At 35.4% G+C, this 22,589-nt stretch overlaps 2 protein-coding genes across 5 annotated transcripts; both read left to right on the top strand.

Annotated features, from left to right (window-relative positions):
* The first annotated feature begins 9,457 nt into the window (after window positions 1-9,457).
* LOC132624131 (carbonic anhydrase, chloroplastic-like) lies at window positions 9,458-13,823 on the top strand. Its single transcript, XM_060338956.1, has 8 exons — window positions 9,458-9,583; window positions 10,296-10,357; window positions 11,080-11,217; window positions 12,096-12,144; window positions 12,240-12,356; window positions 12,453-12,592; window positions 13,210-13,315; window positions 13,414-13,823. Exons 2-8 carry the CDS (start codon window positions 10,305-10,307, stop codon window positions 13,576-13,578), a joined length of 768 nt encoding a protein of 255 aa, XP_060194939.1. The 5' UTR covers window positions 9,458-9,583; window positions 10,296-10,304; the 3' UTR covers window positions 13,579-13,823.
* Window positions 13,824-16,145: 2,322 nt separating this feature from the next.
* LOC132622734 (uncharacterized) lies at window positions 16,146-22,342 on the top strand. 4 transcript variants are annotated; one of them, XM_060337388.1, is made up of 15 exons: window positions 16,155-16,269; window positions 16,373-16,478; window positions 17,178-17,322; window positions 18,012-18,079; window positions 18,201-18,254; window positions 18,341-18,424; window positions 18,513-18,598; window positions 18,785-18,865; window positions 19,400-19,530; window positions 19,799-19,840; window positions 20,631-20,707; window positions 20,784-20,874; window positions 20,953-21,034; window positions 21,389-21,461; window positions 21,752-22,342. In XM_060337388.1, the coding sequence occupies exons 2-15, from the start codon at window positions 16,384-16,386 to the stop codon at window positions 21,918-21,920; spliced, it is 1,278 nt and encodes a 425-aa protein (XP_060193371.1). In that variant the 5' UTR covers window positions 16,155-16,269; window positions 16,373-16,383; the 3' UTR covers window positions 21,921-22,342. The 4 variants fall into 4 exon arrangements, with proteins under 4 accessions (XP_060193373.1, XP_060193371.1, XP_060193372.1 ...); XM_060337389.1 differs by having other exon boundaries at window positions 16,156-16,289; XM_060337390.1 differs by lacking the exon at window positions 16,373-16,478 and having other exon boundaries at window positions 16,146-16,269.
* The last annotated feature ends 247 nt before the right edge of the window (window positions 22,343-22,589 follow it).

The following is a 22,589-nucleotide window of genomic DNA, read 5'->3' as shown; positions in this document are numbered from 1 at the left end:
GCATCTTGCAAATATGTCAAGGTATTTCACATTTTCACCATAAGATTTGATTCATGTACGCTGATCGTGCAAAGATTTTTTGTACTATTAAATTTAGTATTTTCAACTAGTTATAGCAGATTATTTACCATATTTACTATCTTACCAAGCTAAATTTACTATTCGCATTTACCTGCCATTACAAGTCATAATTTCTCATAGTAAAAATAATGCGATGTCCATAGAAGTTAAACTCCTCACTCTATAAGTCCTTGGATTATATTGGTAGTCATCATTAAGTCTTAGGATTGCATGTTCGTAAGCTACAGGAACAAGGAAAGTGGTGCTCAAGTCATCAAGACTGATGAAGAGCATCGAGTTTCTATCCTTTGTTCTCTTTTTCTTTTTCTGGAAATATTGCTTTAGTTTTTGACAATTGGTTGTAGTTTATTTGATAATTGTAGACTAATTAACTTATAGGATCATGCATAAGCGCATCTGGTGAAGTTATCTAAAACTGAAAATTGGTCCTCAGAACACCACCAATCTCGCCAACAAGGGAAACAGAAAAACCAAAAGAATAAAATGAAATGAATTTAACGTGTATGTGTGTGTGTGTATACGTCTTGTCAGGCTGGTGTCTTGTATAAAGAAGCACTTCTTGCAGCTCCTGAAGAGTTGAGCAAAAGGCGAGCCTCGCATTGTCGCTCCTCGCTGGACTTCGGCTTTGGATCTGATTGATATGGTTTTTGACCAAAGTTCATTTTCTTTTCTTTTAATTTGTCACGCCAGTTTTGAACTGAAATTGCATTGATCATTTCCGGAACGCTGGTTCGGAAATGTTTTCCCGAAAAGGCGAAAAGTAAGTGTACTTGTGATCTGCGAGTCCGGAACCATAATAGCCTTATAAAAATCCTTTTGAACCAAAATACCCCTACAAAAAAAAAAGTTACAAGAATACCTATAGCGCAGTATTTTACTGCGCTATAGTGTATATAGACAGGTCCTATAGCGCAGTAATTTACTGCGCTATAGTGTATATAGACAGGTCCTATAGCGCAGTAATTTACTGCGCTATAGTGCGTTGTTTTTTTTTTTTTTCCAACTCTTTTAGTTAACCCTTCTTCCATTGTCCTTTTAACGTATTTTGACCATAGATTAATCATGCTTCGCGACCCCGAAACATCAATATTTTATATAGAACCCTACTTATTTTTGTGCGATTAATAAGGTAGGATCAATACATCAAGGATACGCAAAAGTTCGGATGGGCGTTTTAGTGGCTGAAAAGTGCTCGAACGCCATTTTCGTTTGAAGGTTCGGCGACATTATCTTGAAGTTCTTTGCGAATACTTAAATTTGTTCATCAATAATTAATCAAAAGTTTCTCAAAATGACAGCATCCATACAAAAAAAAAAAAACTTAATTAAATTGCACCATTCATTCATAACCTTGAGTAGATGAAAATACTAACATACTAATATTCTTCAAAATAACAGCATAATCATACAATAAACTAAAAACTAAAATCACAACATTCTTAATCATCATCAGAGTACAAGTCCTCAATATCGTCCTCAGAAAAATATTGGCGATTTCTTAAGACACATCTTTTTTCAGTAGCAGTTAGTTCTCTACCAGTTGATGATGCTTGTTCTTCGGCCAACTTTAGCATGTAAAATCTACAACGTCTTGCCAGCATTTTGTTGTTTTCCTTTCTAATTCTTTGCACGGCAAACTCGCAACTTTCTGGACCTACTTGAGGCATGGTTAAGGAGTACCTTGTTGGGATTGGAGCGTTGAGATTTTCCAAGTCATGAACAAGACGTTCTGATTCGGCAAGCCGATGTGACCATTCTCGACGTAAACCGCAATAATATTCCCGCGGATCTGAATATTTCACACTGCAGAAATCATCATTACGCTCTATAAGAAGGTGGGGATTTAGCTCATCTAGTTTGAAATCACGGGTATCGCTCGAAAAACTACTATGATTTGAACTTTCATCATCACTGCTATTTGGTTCTTTTGGAAGGAGTAAAGACCAAGGTGAGTTTCTACTGCTTGACATTGAATAATATGGTGTAGTCTAATAACAAAAGAAAGGGCTACTTATATAGTTGCAAACCCCCTAGTACCTGATGAGTTGGTATTTTACCAACTTATTAACACTTTAATCTTAGATTTTTGCTATGTTTTGATTGATAAAATAGTGCATTTAATGTCATGTACTTCCATTTTATAGGTTTATGTGATTTAGAAGTGATTGGAAGAAACCAAGTGAAATAAAGTCAAAAAGAGGCCAAATTGGACAAAAACTGCACAGTTTTGCAAAACTGTCAAAAAAAAAATTCTTCCTTCTATTTTTATGTTTTGTATTGATTATGTGCAGCGAGGACACTGCAACATTTATAGTTGGGGGTGGCATGTGCTAGCACATTATAATTTGGAACTTTATAAAGGAAGTTGGAATAATTGGGGAAACTAGTATGCAAAGGAAGGAGTGTTATTTTGAAATGAAGAGGAAAGTGGATGAAAGGTTTTGTGTAGTGTTCAAGGAGGGCGTAGTCACTTGTATCCCAAATACTTATCCTACCCTTCCCTAAGCCTGCATTACAAGCTTGAAAAGTCCCTATGTGATCTCCAACCGAATGTTCTTGAGTTAGTGATGATTGAAAATAAGGGCAAGCTTATGGTGTGATATTTGTTAGCATTAGAATTTCTTTGTTGAGTGTGAGTGACTTTGTGTATTTGTCCCTTGTGTCGTTGTTGTGAATATAGTGATTTTGGGACTTTCTTTCTTGTGAGGGCATATGAATTACGATAGATTGGTAATGTTGAAAAAAAAAATCAAGTTGAGTCGACTGAGCAAATCTAGTGAGCTAGTGGTTTTGAGTCACTCATTGAGGCTTGAGTGTTGTTGCTTGATGGTTTTAAATAGCTATTGCATTCTTGAAATTGTATTTTGAAATGAGGAAGGTATTTGGTTGAAGTTTCACATGCTTGTAGCCTAATTGTTGGTACCAACCAAAGTCATGTGTTTGTGCTTAAAGTGGACCAATTTTCACTTGGTATGATATTGATGCACTTTTGAATGGAGTCCTTTCAAGGAAATTATGATTTGATTTGCTTGAGGACAAGCAATAGTTTAAGTTTGGGGGTGTTGATGAGTTGGTATTTTACCAACTTATTAACACTTTAATCTTAGATTTTTGCTATATTTTGATTGATAAAATAGTGAATTTAATGTCATTTACTTCCATTTTATAGGTTTATGTGATTTAGAAGTGATTCGAAGAAACCAAGTGAAATAAAGTCAAAAAGAGGCCAAATTGGACAAAAACTGCACAGTTTTGCAAAACTGTCAAAAGTGGACAGTTTTGCAAAAACGGGACAGATTTGCAAAAACGGGCAGAATTGCAAAAACTGAAATATGGGGGCAGATTTTGACATTTTTTGGACTTGAAAAAATTGGGGGGAACTACAAAAGAGAGGCTAGGGCAAAACATTATGATCTTTTGTCATTTTGCAAGTTTTGGAGGCTAGGGTTTTCACCTACACCATTGGAGGAGAAGATTGGAGCACTTTTTTTTATATTTTTTTTTATTTTTAAACATGCTTAATTCTCGCAATCCAGCAAAATGCAAGTTCTTTAAAAAAATCAGCAAATGAAAAGGCATTATTGTGCCTTTCCAAAAATTTCCAAATTGCACTGCTAGTCTCACTTTGAACAACTGGAAATTTTTTAGCACAACATGTAGAATGACTCTGTCTAACAGTATCAGTTGCAATAGCACACCAGCCTGTCTTAGACGCAAAAAAGGTATAGAACCTTTCATTAATTTCTTATTTTGTATTGAATATTTTAGTGTGTAGTATTTCATTTCTAGACTTGAATCTTGTTTATGAAAATATTCTTGATTAAAGTTTGGATTGAAACTCTTGTTTTGCTTATGTATTGAATGATTCTTATTGCTATTGAAGTGGGTCTTTGTTGATTTAATTAATCTCGTTCTTGAATGTTTCCAAAGGGATTAGCTAACCCTAGGACTCACCCATTTACTTAGATTGAGCTTGGAAAAGGAAATCTAGGTTGGGAAAGATTAATTAACAAGAATTTGGGTCATTAAACTCATCTAATAACTTGAGCTCGGAAGAGGATAGTTACTTGAGGTTAAATTGATTGTGCCTAATATCACACTCTAAGGCTTGGAAAAGCTTAGAGTGAAATTCATTGATTTGGTTGGAAGACTTTCAATGAGATTTTAGATATCATTATCTATTGACATAAACCCGTTCTTAGTTGTAAAATCGTGAAATACATTGGATCGTTACTTGAGTGTAATTTCCTTTGTATCCAAACTTGTGGCCATTGATCATTTTACTTGCTTTCTAGGTTAGTTTACATTTCCGCATTAGTCATAATTTTCTCAAAAACCCAAAATATTATCCATCGTTTGGCTTTAGCTTAGTTGGTGAAAGTTCCTTACTTTCTTAATCGCCTAGCATATTGTTCCCTGTGGGATCGACCCCGACTCATAGTTGGGTAAATATATTGCATACGACCGTGTACACTTTCTCTTTGAGGAGTGTATTTGGACGTTATCAGTACCCTCGGGGGGTAGGGGTGGGGGGAGGGTCTTTATGACCCTACCTACTTACCTTATTATAAGAAAAATATTAATCTTCATCGGACATTTCACAGTCCGAATCCCACTTGGATCTAAATCTTGTGCTACCATGTATACCATATTCTACCCTATGGTAACGTATTTGCATCCGATTGTTCTCTTCGCGAAAACGATTAAGAGCCAAATTAAACTCTTTTGGAGTTTCGCGAGGCATTGACATAGCACGTTTTTTGAGGCGTTTAAGCCCTACTGACGCTAACTTGTGTTCTAGTGCTTCAGCTTCCCTAACACGCCAATCCCACTCCTCTCTCATTTTATTATTGTATTCTCGATTGAATCTGTCGTTAGGGTTATTTGAGTAATGAAAATCATCATCACTTAGTTCCCATGTCCTACCCATTGCTTCAAAGATGTTTGCTGGAGTGAACGATATAACACGATTAATATCTCTAAATTGATCAAAAAATGACATCTTAACTCAATTTTGTGTAGAATGTTGCGTTTGTAACAGTTAGTCGTCAAATTACATTATATAAAGTTTGATTCGAACTATTTTGGCAGGTGAGGCGGTGGTTGATCAGCCGCATAGCGCAGTAAAATCATGCGTTATATAGTATAACGCATGATTTTACCGCGTTATTATGACACAACGCCTCAATAACGCATTAATTTACTGCGTTATAGTGCTATATAACGCAGTAAATTAATGCGTTATTCGTTTCTCCACCCATTATTTGATTTGACGTAACACTGCAAAACACTGTAATTGCATGCATGCGTTAGTCCTATTAATACCGAGTTTTAACTAGTTTTATCATTCTGTATAAGGCAAAAAAAGCATAAAATTTTCAGTTTCAACTAGTTTTATCATTCTGTATTCCTCCTCAGTTATTCAAAATATGACAGATGTTCCAAGAATTAAAGTTTCTTTATTCTGGGACGGACAAATTTTATTCGAGGAAAATAATTTGCGCTACGATTCTCCCCCAAAATATCATGTTAAGTTTCCACTTGACTTAAAATTCTCAAAACTACTCCAAGCCTTGTATAATAGACTACAAGTTAGTAGAAGTGATTTTGATCTAAGTATAATTGAAAAATATCCAGTGTCATTTACGCCGCAAGGTGTAACTAGTTATGGACAGTGGTACATTCAAGACAATGATTCTTTGACTGATTATTTGAAGGCGCCGTATGATTATAGGCGATGCATAACTTTAAACGTCCTTGAAATGTATATCGAAAAGGTGCCCATTAATCGACTTGAATTCATGGCTAGGGCTCCTCAGGAAGCCCGAAATAGCCCTTGTCGGGAAGCCCCGTCTATAATTCAGGCCGAAGTCACTCAAGCGGAACCTACTTATCAACACAATTACCCTAATATGAGTACCTATGAAAGCATCTTGACTAGCCAAATGCCTCTGGATAGATTAAGTCAGCAATTTGACGGGCAGTGGTAAATATTCATTTTTTACATTATTATTATTGGCACTTGAATGCTGCTAATGATGTCGATTATATTATTTAGGGGTTATACACCTGATATAGATCATATCGGACGGTCTCCTCAATCGGGATGGAGGAATCAGGTTGGAACATCCTCAACCTATCCAACAACTCAAAGCGATGGACCTTCCTCAAGTTTCAGTGTAGTTGATTACTATCGGTACGTCTATTTTTTTTAACATCAATAGTTCTATTTGATGTGTAGTAGTTAAAACATCCTAATTTCTAATGTAGGGAAAATGTGGTGGTTGCACCAAATTATAGGCAAAGGACTGCTATGGATGGTCCGGATTATCCGAATTATATAGTGACATCACCCAGCGATAGTGAGGAAATACCTAATGCGGAGGAAAGTGACGATGAGCAAAGTGACGATGAGATTGAGGTTGGAATTAATCCTCAACATCAATTAGAACTGTTGCAAGACATGATGGACAGTCCGGCACACGAGGAGGAACTGAATTCACAGCAACCATTTGAACAGCAAGAGTCGACTCCGGTTCAACCGCAAAGCCAATTTCAACAGCAAAAGTCGACGCCGATTCAGTGGCATTCCGATGAGATCCCCTATCTTGATCATCTTCAAGATCGCCCAGATGCCTTTGTCTTTACTAGGGATGATGATCATGTTCGGCGAAGTTTGTGGAAAGAGCCAGTGGATCTTTTAAAACAGAAGGTTCATATTGAAAAATGGATGATTTTCAGCTCAAAAAAATCATTGCAAAGGGCTGTTAAGATTTATTGCATCCAGGGGATGAGGGAGTTTAAAGTTGACGATTCCACACGAAAAGTTTGGCGATTGGTCTGTAAGCGAAAATATCAAGGCTGCGAATGGATGCTTCGTGGTAAGGAAACTGCTGAAAAGATGTGGACTATTTCAAAGTTCTACACAAAGCACACTTGTGATATGGGTGACCTCCCAGATGATCATTGCAATCTAGATACTAATTTGATTGCGCGTGTATTAGTTGCCGACATTGGAAAAAACCCAAGGTATCCCCTTCGCCTAAGTTAATTTTATTTTTGTTGTTAATATAATGTTCGTCGTTGTTACATGCTGATATTTGAACTTTTTCAGGTACCCTATTAAAGATTGTATTACAGCCGTCCTGAAAGTATATAGCAAAACTGTTACTAGGAGGAAGGCGTATCTTGGGCGTAGGCGTGCACATGAGATAGTCTACGGCAATTGGGAGGGCTCTTTCAAGAAGTTGCCGAGATACATGGCGGCTCTACAACATTTCAATCATGGTACTGTTGTTGAATGGAAGCTCAAATCGAAACCTGGTGTGCCCGGTAATATTTTTGATTTTGTGTTTTGGGCATTTAAACCATGCATTGATGGTTTTGCTCATTGTCGGCCTGTAATATCAATAGATGGAACACATGTGTATGAGAAGTATGACATAAAGCTGCTAATAGCAGTTGGAATGGATGCAAATGGAGCTATATTCCCTCTAGCTTTTGCAATTGCAGCTAATGAGAGCATTAGTACGTGGGGTATTTTTTGGCCTACTTAAGGCAACACGTTATTAAGGATCGCATGGACTTTTGTGTGTCCTTGATGTATTGATCCTACCTTGTTAATCGCACAAAAATAAGTAGGGTTCTATATAAAATATTGATGTTTCGGGGTCGCGAAGCATGATTAATCTATGGTCAAAATACGTTAAAAGGACAATGGAAGAAGGGTTAACTAAAAGAGTTGGAAAAAAAAAAACAACGCACTATAGCGCAGTAAATTACTGCGCTATAGGACCTGTCTATATACACTATAGCGCAGTAAATTAATGCGCTATAGCAGTTAACGACTCCGTCTCCGTTACTGCTATAGCGCAGTAAAATACTGCGCTATAGGTATTCTTGTAACTTTTTTTTTTGTTGGGGTATTTTGGTTCAAAAGGATTTTTATAGGGCTATTATGGTTCCGGACCCGTGATCTGCTACCTTATTTTGAGTTTGACGACGTTATGTTATTCAAAGTGCTGCTATTACAAAATAGTTTTTCTGTTCTATTCCAAGAAGGAATTAATCAAAATATGGTAGCTAGGGCAATAATGAAGGGATTATCTTTCTAAGGATAAACAGTGAACTTTGTTAGATTAGAATTATTTTTCGTTACTGTTTTAACTACTGCATTTCTGATTTTTTTTTTCTTTGAACACAATTTAATACAATATACACTAACATTCTAAAAAATTTCATGCTATCGGGTATCTTAATATCTATTATAACAAGTTACTTGTCTTATTTTTTGAGTTGCAAATCCAAATTATTGTATGCAAGGTATATATAGGTAATACACCAAACCTTGTTGTTTTTCCCCCATTTAATTGAAGCAGATAAATTTAAGAGATAGTGTTATGGGATGTGATCCTTATATCGACTTATCTTTTCTCATCCATCGTCTCTCAAACCTGTCACTTATTCGCCATTTTTGTTTAGGAGAGATTGTGGTGCATGTGTACGTGACACAGAGTGATGAACCCAAAATTTTAATTAAGCAAAAGAAATCAGTCAGAGATCTGAACGGAATAACATTGAGGACCACCAGTAAAAGTTGCAATAAAAATATGCCAAAGGAATTCTTGTTTTGTTGCTTATAACGGGACCTCAGAACAATCTAGATTTTTGAAACATTAAAAACATGCTAATGGAACTCGTCTTTTAAGATAAACTTTACAAATTAATAATTTAATAAAAATTGCAATTATAGAACCTGCTAATACATGTTTAAATTCACTACACATGTAAAAAGAATGTTTTACACTTTCAAGGTTTATATCTTAATTTCACTTACATTAATTAGCTAACTGAGATATGATGATCACTAGAAGGTCAATAGGGCGGCCCCGACCCAGCGCATGTTTCACAAGTTAAATGACTTAGGAATATATGGGCGGTACATGTGTATACATGTCCAAACCTTCGTATTTCTTGATATATTTAAATTATATATACTATTAATATAAATAATTGTTATATACAAGTATAATCTAATTGGTTATTACAAGTTTCATTTGCTTTTACAAGACCAGTATAATTGCTGACTTCAATCCTTTCATCCTACACATAATTAAACCAATAAATAATAAAGCTTCTATCTATCTAGCTAGATCGACTGAATACAATGTATTCCGAAGTTCATATGCCATCTTGCTAGAACGGATTGAATTATTTACCCACAAATCGTTTTCAACACTGTCGTTTGGCTTATATGTAACATACCTAAAACGTGAGATAAATTAGACCATGACTCATCAACACTGATCTTATATGATGACTCATCAACACTGATCTTACTCGTTACTAAGTTTATTAATCAAGTAGTATAAATGGCATGCTAAAGACACCCAAATTTCTCCAAGCAAACCCACATTAATTTTTTCGCCCTTCTGTTTTTAAAAGACTAGTAGGCAACTCTTCAGCCTCTTCTGTTCCCATCATCACCCCTAGCTACTTTTTGGTATAATTCTGTTTTCCTTAATTCACCAACTTCTTTCTTGATGGGTATATTAGACTACCAGTGCAACTAACCATCAGCTGTCACATCAAACTTGTGTGTAATTGAGACATAGTTTTATTGAAATTATAGGCGTTTTATTGAAATTATAGGCAATTCTAGACCTTAATTACAGTCTATTTGTTTTGAGAATAATTAAGATTTGTTTTGAGAATAATTAAGTTCTGTGCAAAAATATTACTAATGCTGACACTATAGGTGCATTATGCATATAAGTCTTAGATGCGTATAATGTAATAATGTTACGTTTTTAAAAGACAATTCATTCTTAATAACAATGCATACTAGCTAGCTTACGTGACTATTTTCTTTAATTCACCTTATTACCTTGTTAGTATAATTTTAATAACAATGCATGCTATAGGAGGGACCGGACTAATATCACTATCATGTGGACGAGGTTGTCCTACTTTGTTTCTCTTTTTAATGTTATGTGTTAACTAATTGTTTGATAAATTCATTAATTAGTCTATGCATGGAATAAATTACCTCGTACAGTACTAGTCTATCCCACATGTGATGACTTTTATTCATATATACCGACTTGATTGGCTTGTAACTCTTCTTCCTGCCTAGTGTGGATTACCATAGTGGAGAGAAAAAAAGTGCTTTTGTGTTTGCTAAATTCTGATTAAAACTAAATGGGGAGTTGCAGAAAGAAGACATGGCAAACAAATCTTACGAAGAGGCCATTGTTGCACTTCAGAACCTCATCAGGTTTGGACCATCATATCGGTATAAGGATCATGAGATAGTTTTTTTTTTTTTTTTTTTTTTAAAAAAAAAAAAAAAAAAAAAAGAAGAAAATATTAGAAAAGGAACCAAACTTGTGCAAAGTTCATGTTTGAAAAAAGAAGAAAATATTAGAAAAGGAACCAAACTTGTTCAAAGTTCATGTTTGTGTTTTAAAATTTTCTTCCATAAAAATGTTTCCAAATATCTAGGTGCTCGAGCAGTTTTCTCAGAAAAGGTTTTGAAAAGAGTATATTTTATATTTGGATGACTATTTTGAGAAAAGATTTAATTCTGCAAAAAATACTAATTTTTTTGTCATTTAATTCTGCAAAAAATATTATTTTTTTTGTCTAGGGTGTTCGAATTTATATAATATAGTATATATTAAAGTTGTTCAACATGTAATATTATATCTGTAATATGTAATAATTGACATGTTTACACGGTATAATTTTTTAGCGAAGGGTGTTTGGTTGAACACCGTTGCCGGGTTGTCGCTCCGCAACTGCACAATTACGTATATTATTTAAAAATTTAATTGCAAGTAACTTTATTTAATAATCATTGATGGGTAATCTTTAATAAATGGTAAGTAATTTGTTACGATACATCAAATTACGCCGATGATATTAAATTTTCATTACACGTGAGTATAACTTAAATCCATTTAGTAAACCAGTAATCCGGAAATCATGAAATTGCAGTGAGAAGAGAGAATTGGGACCCGTTGCAGCAGAAAGAATTGATCAAATCATAGCTGAGTTACAAACAAGCTGCAAAATCTTCGACCCCATTCACAGGATCAAGTCTGGTTTTATGTATTTCAAAACAGAGATATATGAGTAAGTTTTTTTTTTTTCGTAAATTCTCCAACATATTTAAAAGTGTGTCGTATTTATACATGATAATATCGCCCCGTTCTTTTGTTTCTCAGTTAAAAGAACAAAAGAAATCAAAGATCCTCCCCCGAAGTGCAATAACAAACACTAGTAACATTGAATTTAAACAAAAATACCTTGAAATGACCCCTGACTTGTTGAAGTATGTGACTATCTCATTTAAGAGTTTAAACTGTGAGAGAGTGGACACCGTAAAAAAAAAAAGAAGGGGAATTTTACACTGTATGCCAATTATGGCAAAATATTTACCCGTTTTAGCCCATCTTTTTTAAATTACCCGCCATAGCCATTTTTTCCTCTTCAGTTTTTTACTAGTCTTATGCATTATTATACACTTTTATACAAGATTTGTACATTGTCCTAAGTAGATGTATAAAGTTATATATTGTTGTATAATATTGTATACTAGTCTTATACATTATTATAAATTTTTATACAAGGTGTATACATTATCTACAATAGGTGTATAAAGTTGTATATTGTTATATAAAGGTGAATATTCAAGTTGTGCCATGAAATGTTGGGCTGTAGGCTTGTAATTTAAAATATGGGCTATGAATATATAATTTTGACTTATAAATTGTTTATAACTGAAATATTCCCAAAAAACAAAAATCATGGCCAACCACTCGAAATTTTTTTTTGGTAATGTATGACGGTTAGATTCGATCTCAGGATAACTCTGTCTGCTCTGATATCATGTTGAAGTGTGTGATCATCTAATGTAAAATCTAAAAGTTTAAGTTGTTAAAAAAAACACACTTTAATTTACTTAATTATATTCTCAACATGCCAAATAACTAATTTCTTATATGTATCAGCAAAAATCCAGAATTGTTTGAGAAACTCAAGAAAGGCCAGGAACCCAAGGTGCAAGATCTTATTACTTTGTTACTACTATTGTTTTTATACTTTGTAATTTACTGTTGGATAGCTGAAAAACGAAGTACCGAACCGTGTGACAGTTTTTGGTGTTTGCGTGCTCCGATTCACGAGTAAGCCCATCCCATATGCTGAACTTTCAACCCGGTGAAGCTTTTATGGTTCGAAACATCGCCAACATGGTCCCTCCTTATGACAAGGTCATTGTCTATCCACTAATTAGCTCCTAATTTCTCTGTTCTGCAATAATTTTATTATTTCCCTAATTTTTTGTGTTGGAATTGGCATTGTAACAGATTAGATACTCGGGTGTAGGAGCTGCCATCGAATACGCTGTTCTCCAACTTAAGGTAGAAAACATTGTAGTCATTGGCCACAGTGCTTGTGGAGGTATCAAGGGTCTTATGCAACTTCCAGAAGATGGTTCTGAATCAACGTATGTATCCTTAAGTAGACCATTTAAATTAAATATATTGACAAGAAGAGTGATTTACCTAAAGCCAATCAGTATCACATGACACTGCTCCGTCAAAATTAAATACACATTTGAATAATATGAGAAAAAATTGTATAGACGATAAAAAATGATCGTACTTGGTCAAACTGCACTACTTTGTCCATCGATTTGACGCTTTAGTAATCAAGTTTAGGTCCGGGGTTGAATCCCCAAACTCAAATACTGTATGTTTTTTTTTTTTTTTTTGCGCCTCAGCTATTAAAAAACCTCCTACTGATGAAGTACAATAATGGTGAAGTATTAATGAATACATTTTACAACATAAAACTAACTATTGTAATTGTAACAGTAATATGCTTGAATTAAATATGTTTTATCTATAATAAATTGTGTTTTTTTATATGACATCATTACAATAATTTTATTCATTTGCTTACTCTTTTATAATATTGACACGACTTACAAAAAACATCCTGTGTCGGTATTGATCATTGAGAGTTACTTAACAATTAAAAAAATTATGTTTAAATGAAGTACTGAACAATTGATTATGATATGTTACAAACTGAAGAAATACATATGTCATGATATTGCAGTGAATTTATTGAGAACTGGGTGAAAATTGGATTACCTGCCAAGGCCAAGGTGCTAGCTGAGCACGCAGATAAAACTTTTGAAGAACAGTGCAAATATTGTGAGAAGGTAAAATAGTGTTCTCAGACTATTTTTTTTTTTCGTGTGTTTCTAAATGTCAACTAGGTTATTAATTCTATACTAATATGAAGATAAATAAATTGCAGGAAGCTGTGAATGTATCACTAGCCAACCTGTTGACATATCCATTTGTGAGAGATGGTTTGGTGAATAAAACGCTAGCGTTGATGGGAGGTTACTATGATTTCATTAAAGGAGAATTTAAGCTCTGGGAATTCCACTTCAGTCTTTTACCTCTATGTTCCGTCTGAACTCAACTACCATTTTCCGACAGGAGAAGACACCTCTTGTTCTTGCTCTTATCTTGTTGTATTTGTCGTTGACGAGTACTATATAGTTTAATTTTCTAAATAAATAAATAAGAGAGAGAGAGAGAGGGGACAAGAGTTCTCCCATCTTATGGTAGAAGAGAAGTGGTAATTTTTTTTTTTTGTAATAATAATGACTCTGTTCTGCAGAGGTAAATAACAAATAATGGAGTTTTACTACTTTAGAAGGTGCGGTTATGATGATTTTTTTTTTTTTTTTGCATGATCATCTTTGTCTTGGGACTTTTGTTGGGTAAAAATTGAGGTGGCAATACTGCACCGAAAAGTCTAGGGGTGGAATCAATCCACTAGACTTACAGTTATTTTAAGACATGATATGTGGAACGTAACTCTTTTCATTATTTGAATATGTCGAAGTAGTGGAGTGATGAGCAATTAATATGCAATGACATCTCCTCACATACTGGATTTCGTGTGATAACAAAAATTTCAACTATTGGAAACTTGATTTCCCACAAAATCCAAGATAATCTCGTCCTCGTACTTACGTCGACTAACTTACGACGACACTTAACGTACAAAAGTACGAGGTGTAACATACTTCCCTCCTTAGAAACATTCGTCCTCGAATGTTAAACTCTTAGAGACTTACGAAAATTTCGCTAGAGCCTCCCCTGTAAACTGTATTATGCCAACCTGCCACACAACCAGAAAACATACTGTATACATGCCACACAGGGTCATAAACAAATAACAAGATCTCATTGGCCCCGCACGACCATCAATATCAAATTTAATGCATCATAAACTATAACTCACCTCGTGGATAAGTAACTCTGCAGCTATGCGTGTTGTGACATCTCAATCTGAGTATCATCTGCTCATAAGTAGGGGGATTAATCTGTAAGTACACAACCTAATCTAAGAAATCCTGATTCAAATCGCAATCATCTAAAACCTTTAATTTGAAATAAATGAGGGTATTTGGACTTCATTTCTTCTTCGGCTTCCCACGTCATCCCCTTGATGTTTTTACTTCTCCACAAGATTTTCATAGAAGCCACATCCTTGGTCCTCAATCTACGGACCTAACGATCTAGAATAGCAGCTGGGATCTTCTCATATGACAAGTCTTCTATAACCTGGACATCATCTACTGGAACAACTCGGGAAGGGTCTCCAATACACTTTCATAGCACAGACACATGGAAGACTGGATGTACTGACTCTAAATTTGAGGGTAGATCTAGCTCGTAGGCCACTTGGCCTATCCTGCGAATAATCCTGTAAGGCCTAATGTATCTGGGGCTAAGCTTGCCCTTCTTACCGAACCTCATGACGCCCTTCATAGGCGAAATTTTAAGAATACCATATCGCCAACCTGAAACTTCAAGTCTAGTCGCGGTACATTTGCATAGGACTTCTGGCGGCTCTGGGCTGTCAATAATCGCTCCTGAATGAGCTTCACCTTCTCTACGGCCTACTGGACCAAATCAAGTCCTAATAACTCTGGTTCGCCTACCTCAAACCATCCGATAGGAGATTTGCACTTTTGTCCCTACAAGGCTTCATATGGAGCCATCTGGATGCTGGAGTGATAACTATTATTATACGCGAACTCAATAAGTGACAAATGATCATCCCAACTCCTTCTGAAATATAGCACACACGCTCGTAAACATGTCCTCAAGCGTCTGAATCATGCGCTCGGCCTGACCGTTTGTCTGAGGATGAAAGGTTGTGCTAAGGTTAAGAGTAATTTATCAATTCGACTTCTCTTCTCCTCTTTCTCCTTCTTTTCCATCTTTCTCATCATCCTCGTGCTCTAATTTTAAAGCATGACATGTCAGTGCAGTATCTAATGCATGCATGTTTCCCCAATCAAATAGAATTTGTAAACAATTTAACAAGATATGTTGATGAAGATAGTATAAAAGTCTTACCTGTCTGTCGCGATTAAATAATAGAGATAAGTTTGGCTTATCCAATAGAACTTGTGAACAAGGCAAGGTTTGTTGTCCATCCGCCATAACTTGTGAACTATTCGTAGAAAAGTTATGACACACGTGACAAAACTTGTAAAATCGCAATTTTCTATATTTTTCGCTCGACATAATATTTTAAGAAATTATGACCCACGAAATCACTTTTGCACAAATTCATTAAATGAGGACATAATTTGCATAGCAACCTTAAGTGATCCTTTTTATTCCAATCACCCCTCTAAATAGGAAACTATATTATTCTAGATATCTCGGGACAAATTGTGTATTAACCTACTTAAATGTGTTTTCCTATTTTAAATCATGTACCGGTATTTGATTGGACATGCAATTTTAATTTTAAAAAAAAGGATAGTAAAAATTTGTGAACTTAAAGCTTGTGATGTACTTTCTGTAACAACGAATATATGGTAAATTGCATTGATTTGGTATAAACACCTTGCGTGGGTAAGTATTTACCATGAGTATATACTTTTAACAATAAAATAAAAAATTTAAACTTAAAATTATTTTAAATACATAAATATATATATATATATTTTTAAATATGGCGACACAAGTTGTTCGAACTGTAATTTTGATTGATGATTTAGTTGTGGGACTGGCAACGTGACGTGGTAGTTAATTCGAGATGCCACATCACTGAATTGAAAGCTTGAAAGAGTCGCAGGTAAGAAGAGAAACTCCCGGGTGAGATTTCGGAACAGCCCTAACCGCGTCTTTTGTCCTTGTGTACTTTTGCACTCTTCATTCAATCACTTCCTTCACTGTAGAAAAGAGAGTGATGGGGAACTTGTGGTCGGCTGCCGCGGAACCACCACCACCAATGGTGTTAGTTCCGCCCCTCTTCGATTTTCCTCCTCTCGCCGCCCGTACTAGGTTGCTTACTCCATCTGCTGACATTATTACTATTGGAAAATTCTCTCTTTTTTTTCGGGATATGTTCTATAAATGTTGTAACTATTAAAACTTACTCCCTCCGTCTCGACTTATGTGTTGTGGTTACTAAAAATAATTGTCTCGAATTATTTATACTGTTAGAAGTTCTTAAGACACAATTAATTATTTTTTCTCGTTTTATCCTTAGTAAAATTTTGTCATTAACACATAAACAGAGTAAAGATTTAATAGAGAAATTATAATTTAGACATAAATAAGAGTAAAGTTGGTCTTTTTTTATTTATTTTTATTTTTTATTGCATGGGGTTAGGGAAAGTGGATTCGAACTCTCACCAACAAGGTGAAAGTTCAGGTAGCCAACCAACTGAGTTACTAGATTTCTACATGGTAAAGATAGTCAATACTCCTCCTAATTAATATTTCTTAAGTGGCGTGTAAAACAAAAAAGCGAGAGATAATTTGAGGGGGGAGGAAGTTCTCTCTTGGAGAAACTGGTTTGTGCAAAAGAAAAAAGTGTTTAGATGATTCCAACTTCTTTAGTTCCCGACGGGACATAGAGTGTCATTCACTTAAATATAACAAATTTAACAACCACTAGTTGTTTTTTCTTATTATTTATGTGGTTGCATTTTTGCCTTTTCACCCAGATTTAGTTATATTTGGTCTTTTGCAATGTAGGATGCTGGAATCATCATATAACATGTTATTTGGGAAACTGGCATTGAGATGCCTTTTTGAGGATTATTTCGAGGAAGCTAGGCACTTTAGCACCAGAATTATGCTTAAGCCAATTGATGATCCACATGTTGATTTGATTGCAACTGTATCCATCGACACTCTTATTAATTTGGTTATATTAGTAGCTAGTATGCTTTATATTCCTGCAGGTTTCAGTCCTTTCAATTCTTTTTGTTTTGGTTATGTGCTCGCGGGCATAGGTCAGGAAAAAGGTTGGGAACTTTTCCACACCATAATTCACTATCAAGAGCAGCTTTTACTTCAATAGGTTTTGCTGCTGGTCAATTCGAAATATGTAGCTTTGCGATTTCGATTGTTTACAGAGAGACAGATTTAACATTTAAGTCAGTGGCTGCAGAGTACCATAACATCCTGTATTCCATTGTGACAATGTTTTAGACTTAACATAATTATATGTTTTAAGAAGTTGTTCGGTTATGTGTGTGTGTGTGTGTATTTATATATATAAAATCGATCGACCTGAAGCAGCAGGTGCACAAGACGTGCAATCTTCATCCTCCAGGGATTGTCAAGGTACTGGTGTGCAAAATTCACCTTCCTCACGGTTTATGTGTTGTCACAATCATAGTTCTCAAACTCCTGCACTGTAGCTTCTCTCGTAAAAGATTACCTTAATTAGGCCTTACCTTAATTAGGCCTTGTCCTGTGCATTCCATCAAGCTATCTATTGAAAATCTATTGGATCTAACATTTTCCTTGGCTCAATTATGGGTTAACCTGACAAGAAACAAAGTTTTTCCTTAGCCTTATCAGGTTGCAGGCCCACTTGACCAAAAGCCTGACGAGAAAATTGTAGGAAATGCACAATTTCGGTGGCAAAGGTATTGTTAACCTTTTGGTATAATTTTATTTTGGCTTCTTGCAGATTTATTATCTCCGTGATGTGATTTTTCGACTTTGTTAACTTCTTGATTATCTCTGAAAATCCAAATTGTGTTGCAGTGATGTTGAGGATCCACATACATTTGTTGACCTTTTTGTATCAAATGATGACCCGTAAGTCTCAATCACTTCTGTAAGAAATTTATATATTTTAATTGAAAACAACTGTACCATTGTTCTTCCATTTTCTTCATTTCTAGGACACTGCTGATGAGATCATGTGCATTCTACCCTAAATTCGGGTTTGGAGCTTTTGGCATTTTCCCAGTGCTTTTAAAGAATAGGTTAGTTTGATTTTGTTATAGACCGGGATCTCAGACTTGTTTGTCTAGACTTGTGACTTGTTATGACATGATCATTTCGAATGTCCAGAGTATCTTCAAAAGATTATGGTGTCATGGGTTTGAGATATGGTTCATCAAATCTCTCGGTTGGAGCTACTCTTATGCCTTTCGCCTGTATGTGACATTTTATTATCAAGTTAATTTTTATGTTCATGCATAACTGGGCCTGATGTTTTTTACTTGAGCATATTTTTTGGCTAAGTTCTCTGGTCTGGCATTCCTTTAAATCAGCTTGAGTGGAATGATCTTCTGCTATTTCTTATTTAATTCATAAATCGACTAATTCTCATGTTGGTGCAGTGGGAGATGATGTTCCCAAAAGTGCATGGCTGGTAAGCAAGATGGGAAGGTTAACCACCGGGGTGCAGTATGAATCACAGTGTAATATTTCTTGGACACTACTCATTCACTTAGTTTCCTCGGTAAAGAGATATTCATTATTTAATCACTGGTAAAGAAGATATATCCCTAGTTAGAAAATTTGATTCAGAGCTGACTAATTCAACCAAAAAGAGCAAAAAAGAAAACTGTTATTGTGCAAAAGATCCATCAGGCATTTTTTGTTTAACCTGTGGTACACGCTACTAGTTTGTCTATTCTTCCAGTAGATGCATCACATGTGTGACCTTGGTCTACCAGAAGAATAAGATGTGTGATACATGTATCTGATCCTCTGCAAGGAATCCATTTTTTGTGAACATGCATGGCCACTTCACATGGTGGAAGTGCTTTAAGCTTATTTCAATGTTTTATAGGGTACAAGCTTGGGTATCTAGACGAAATGTTAAATTTTCAATTCATAAATAGTTTCTTAACCCAATGATGCATGCGTGCATAGAGACTGAAAGAGAGAAGAGAAACAACTCGAAATTCATATGGGATATTGTTTTTATTGGTTCTGTTTACTTTTGATAGTTGGAAGCAAAAATTGCCCAAAGTATAAGAACTTAGAAAATTGGAGCTGTGCTATTGGCTATGGAGTGGGATCAGGCAGCCCTTTGAGCCCATCCTTCAATTTTGGTCTTGAGCTTGCCAAAAGTTCACAGGTTTGTTGTATTTCCTTCTTTTAGTGATGCTAACATCTCTTTGTGCCAACTTTCTGTACTGCCGCAAAACCCTAGTTCTCATTTGCTGCTTTAGACATTTGGGCCCAACTCTAGATCTATTTTTGGTTGGATAAGGAGAATATTGTGACGTTTTATTGGCTAGATTATTATACTAGGTTATGCACTGGTTATTTTCTTCGATTGCGTACTTGTAATTTGTACCTGGGGACTGGGGTACACTTCTAATATTACATGATTTTGGCTGCAGTTTATTGCTTCATTCTATCAACATGTGGTGGTTCAAAGACGGGTATGCTTCTCTTCCTTGAGGAAATGCCATTCAGAATGTTTAGCATCACTGTTTGTAAATGCCATTTGAGGTTGCTTCAAGTTCAATTTATTTTGGCAGTAATGTCTGTTTTAATCAGCAGCATATGATGATAAAAGTGCATTTTTGCTGATTGATCCACAAGAATTCAGTTGCATAATAAGCCACTAACTGTTTCTTTTATCTTGGATATAGATATTTGTTATAATTAATCTGTTTTTACGCGGACACACCCATTTAGTACATTGCATTCTCTGGGTGTTGCTAAGTTTTTTTTTGTGCTGATTTGTCTAAGAGGAAATGTGCATCAATGGTTTCCATGGATTTGAAGCTGTATAGATATCAGTGCAATAGAACATTTCCGTGATTTTAACTATTCCTCAGTTTTAGTTGAGACCTCATATGTGAATTGTCTCTGCCAGTGCGGAAAGTATGTATAGTTCAATTCTTCAGGAGTGGTGTGCAATAGGCAATCCGGAAAGCAAAAGAAGTACACAGGAGAGCTATAGAGGCTTTACCACTAGTCAGATCAGGAAGGTGGTATCAAAGTTAGTTTTCTGAAAAATACAGAGAAGATAAAAGTTCTTAGTAATGTAAAAAGCTTTTGCTTGAGATCTTCTGGTTTTATGACATCTAATTTAAAAAACAAAACAGAACAATATGTGCTTCTGATCATAATTCCTTATTTTGATTTAGTGCTTTTGACATTATTCTGGAAGTTTTCTGTGCTTCGTTAAAGTAGTACTCATACAAGTAATTTATGTAATGGCAGGTGAAAAATCCACTAGAAGAAGATGAAGTAGTCGGAATTACTAACTATATTGACTTCGGGTTTGAGTTGCAGACGAGGTACTCCGAGATAGTGTAGTAAGCAGGCTGACCAGAGTAGAGTAGGGTCTGACTTGGTTGTAAACTTGTGTGGCAGGGTTAATGATGAGAAGGCTCCAAGCAACATCCAAGATTCCACGTTTCAAGTTGCTGCATCTTGGCAAGCTAATAAAAACTTTTTGGTCAAGGTAATCATCTTCTGGATCCTCTTCTCTTTTGCATACTAACCGAAACAAGGGGTGATAACTGTGAAATTACTGCCACAGGGAAAGGTGGGGCCTCTAAGCTCATCTGTAGCATTGGCGTTCAAGTCATGGTGGAAACCTTCCTTCACTTTCAATGTTTCAGGTAATAAAGATTTATCTGGACATATAACTAATTGAAGAGTTTATTTATTTTACAGTTGTAATTATTTAGTTTATTACCCACCTGAGGCTGTAACATTAATTGTATCACAATGTGTGCTTAAACGATATCATGAAGAATAATTTAACTGTTGGATTTGCATGCCAACTGGTAATTAAAAACTGGATTCTGCCCCTTCCCGAGGCTTTTTATCTTCATATTAAGAGGTATAGATCATAAATGTTGAGCCTCAATAGCTGATGATATCTGTGTCCAACTTAAAACCTAAGTTGTGCAGGTATTATCATTATATGTGCCTAATTTAGTTTCTGATAATCACTTTATGTTGGTTGACAGCTACTAGAGATCGTATCAAAGGAGCAACATCCTTCGGATTTGGCATTCGTGTTGACAACATTAGAGAAGGAAGGTTGGTTATCCTTCAGTTGTATATTGAATCCACATCTTTTCACGATTAGTAGATATCGTTGCGGGTTCTACTGCCACCAAGCTACCAAAAGGTGGCAGAATTTCCTTGATGGAGAGAGAGAATTTTGTCACGTGTAACGTGTCCACGAGATATTAATTTGTCATAAGTGTCCTCGATTAAAATCTTAAATTCCTGATTGCTGCCTTACAAATAATTCATAGGAGCTTGAGCTTTTTAGCCCATTTCTAGCTTTGAAAATTTCTCAGTACTTGATATCTTTGAAATTGCAGCTATCAAAGGGTTGATCCAAACTTCGTAATGCTGACACCAACCAAGGAGCACTTGGCAGAAGGCATACACTGGAAAGTTGGGAAGAGACCATTACTTCAATCTGATGTGAATTCTGGGAATTTTGATGGCCTGCCTAGGGAATTGAGACCATTGGGCAAAATGTTGTAGTGTCATTTGTTTTTTCAACTTAGTCATTCTCATAGCTTTTGAGTAGTAGTCTCTGCTGCGCCATAGCACAAAAACTTTGTGCTATTCTTTTTGCCTTATATATTTGCTTGTTTGGACAGTTCTATCTGGCTAGATATTAAACCCGTGAAAAAGTGTTATCTGTTTTTGTCCCTGAGAACGACCATGATGGTCATGGTTCTGCTTCTTATCTAGGTGGTTGTTCCAATTCATTAAGCAGAATACTCGGGATTCCCCAAACTTGACACATTTATTCAATGTATAGCTGCACCATTGTAGGTCCTGATTACCTTGTTGAACTTGGCAGCTTGATAGCTTTGGCCCTTTTTAGACGTTGGGCGTGAATACTCTCTTTTAAGTGTGTGATACATTGATAAAAATCGAATAATCAGCTTCTAAGTGAGTATCTTTTAACCTTTAATTGCCGTCATATAATGATTAATTTGTTCTAAATTTGTAATTTTCTTGCTTTTCCTTAATTTTTTATTCTGACTTTGTTTTATTTCTTCCTTAGATGCAATAATTATTTGTTTCAACTATGTGCTTTTTTCTTTTTTCGGATAGAAATTTTAAAGAATGTCGCTGAAACTCTAGTATCTTCAGCCAAATAGAAAAAGTTTTAGCGATAATGATGAAGCTCCAACTGTGTAT

Source organism: Lycium barbarum, chromosome 12 (genome assembly GCF_019175385.1).
Source record: "Lycium barbarum isolate Lr01 chromosome 12, ASM1917538v2, whole genome shotgun sequence".
Taxonomy (NCBI): Eukaryota; Viridiplantae; Streptophyta; class Magnoliopsida; order Solanales; family Solanaceae; genus Lycium; species Lycium barbarum.
Note: the sequence above shows the minus strand (reverse complement) of the source record. Positions and strands in the feature narration are given on the sequence as shown.

What these genes read in the sequence shown, in the direction of transcription:
- LOC132624131 (XM_060338956.1), top strand. Translation starts at nt 10,305, where the DNA reads ATGGCAAACAAATCTTACGAAGAGGCCATTGTTGCACTTCAGAACCTC. An exon ending in AGAAAGGCCAGGAACCCAAG is followed by an intron (nt 12,145 to 12,239) that starts GTGCAAGATCTT and finishes ACCGTGTGACAG; the next exon opens with TTTTTGGTGTTTGCGTGCTC. An exon ending in TGGTCCCTCCTTATGACAAG is followed by an intron (nt 12,357 to 12,452) that starts GTCATTGTCTAT and finishes GCATTGTAACAG; the next exon opens with ATTAGATACTCGGGTGTAGG.
- LOC132622734 (XM_060337388.1), top strand. Translation starts at nt 16,384, where the DNA reads ATGGGGAACTTGTGGTCGGCTGCCGCGGAACCACCACCACCAATGGTG. An exon ending in CCTCTCGCCGCCCGTACTAG is followed by an intron (nt 16,479 to 17,177) that starts GTTGCTTACTCC and finishes TTTGCAATGTAG; the next exon opens with GATGCTGGAATCATCATATA. An exon ending in GACAACATTAGAGAAGGAAG is followed by an intron (nt 21,462 to 21,751) that starts GTTGGTTATCCT and finishes TTGAAATTGCAG; the next exon opens with CTATCAAAGGGTTGATCCAA.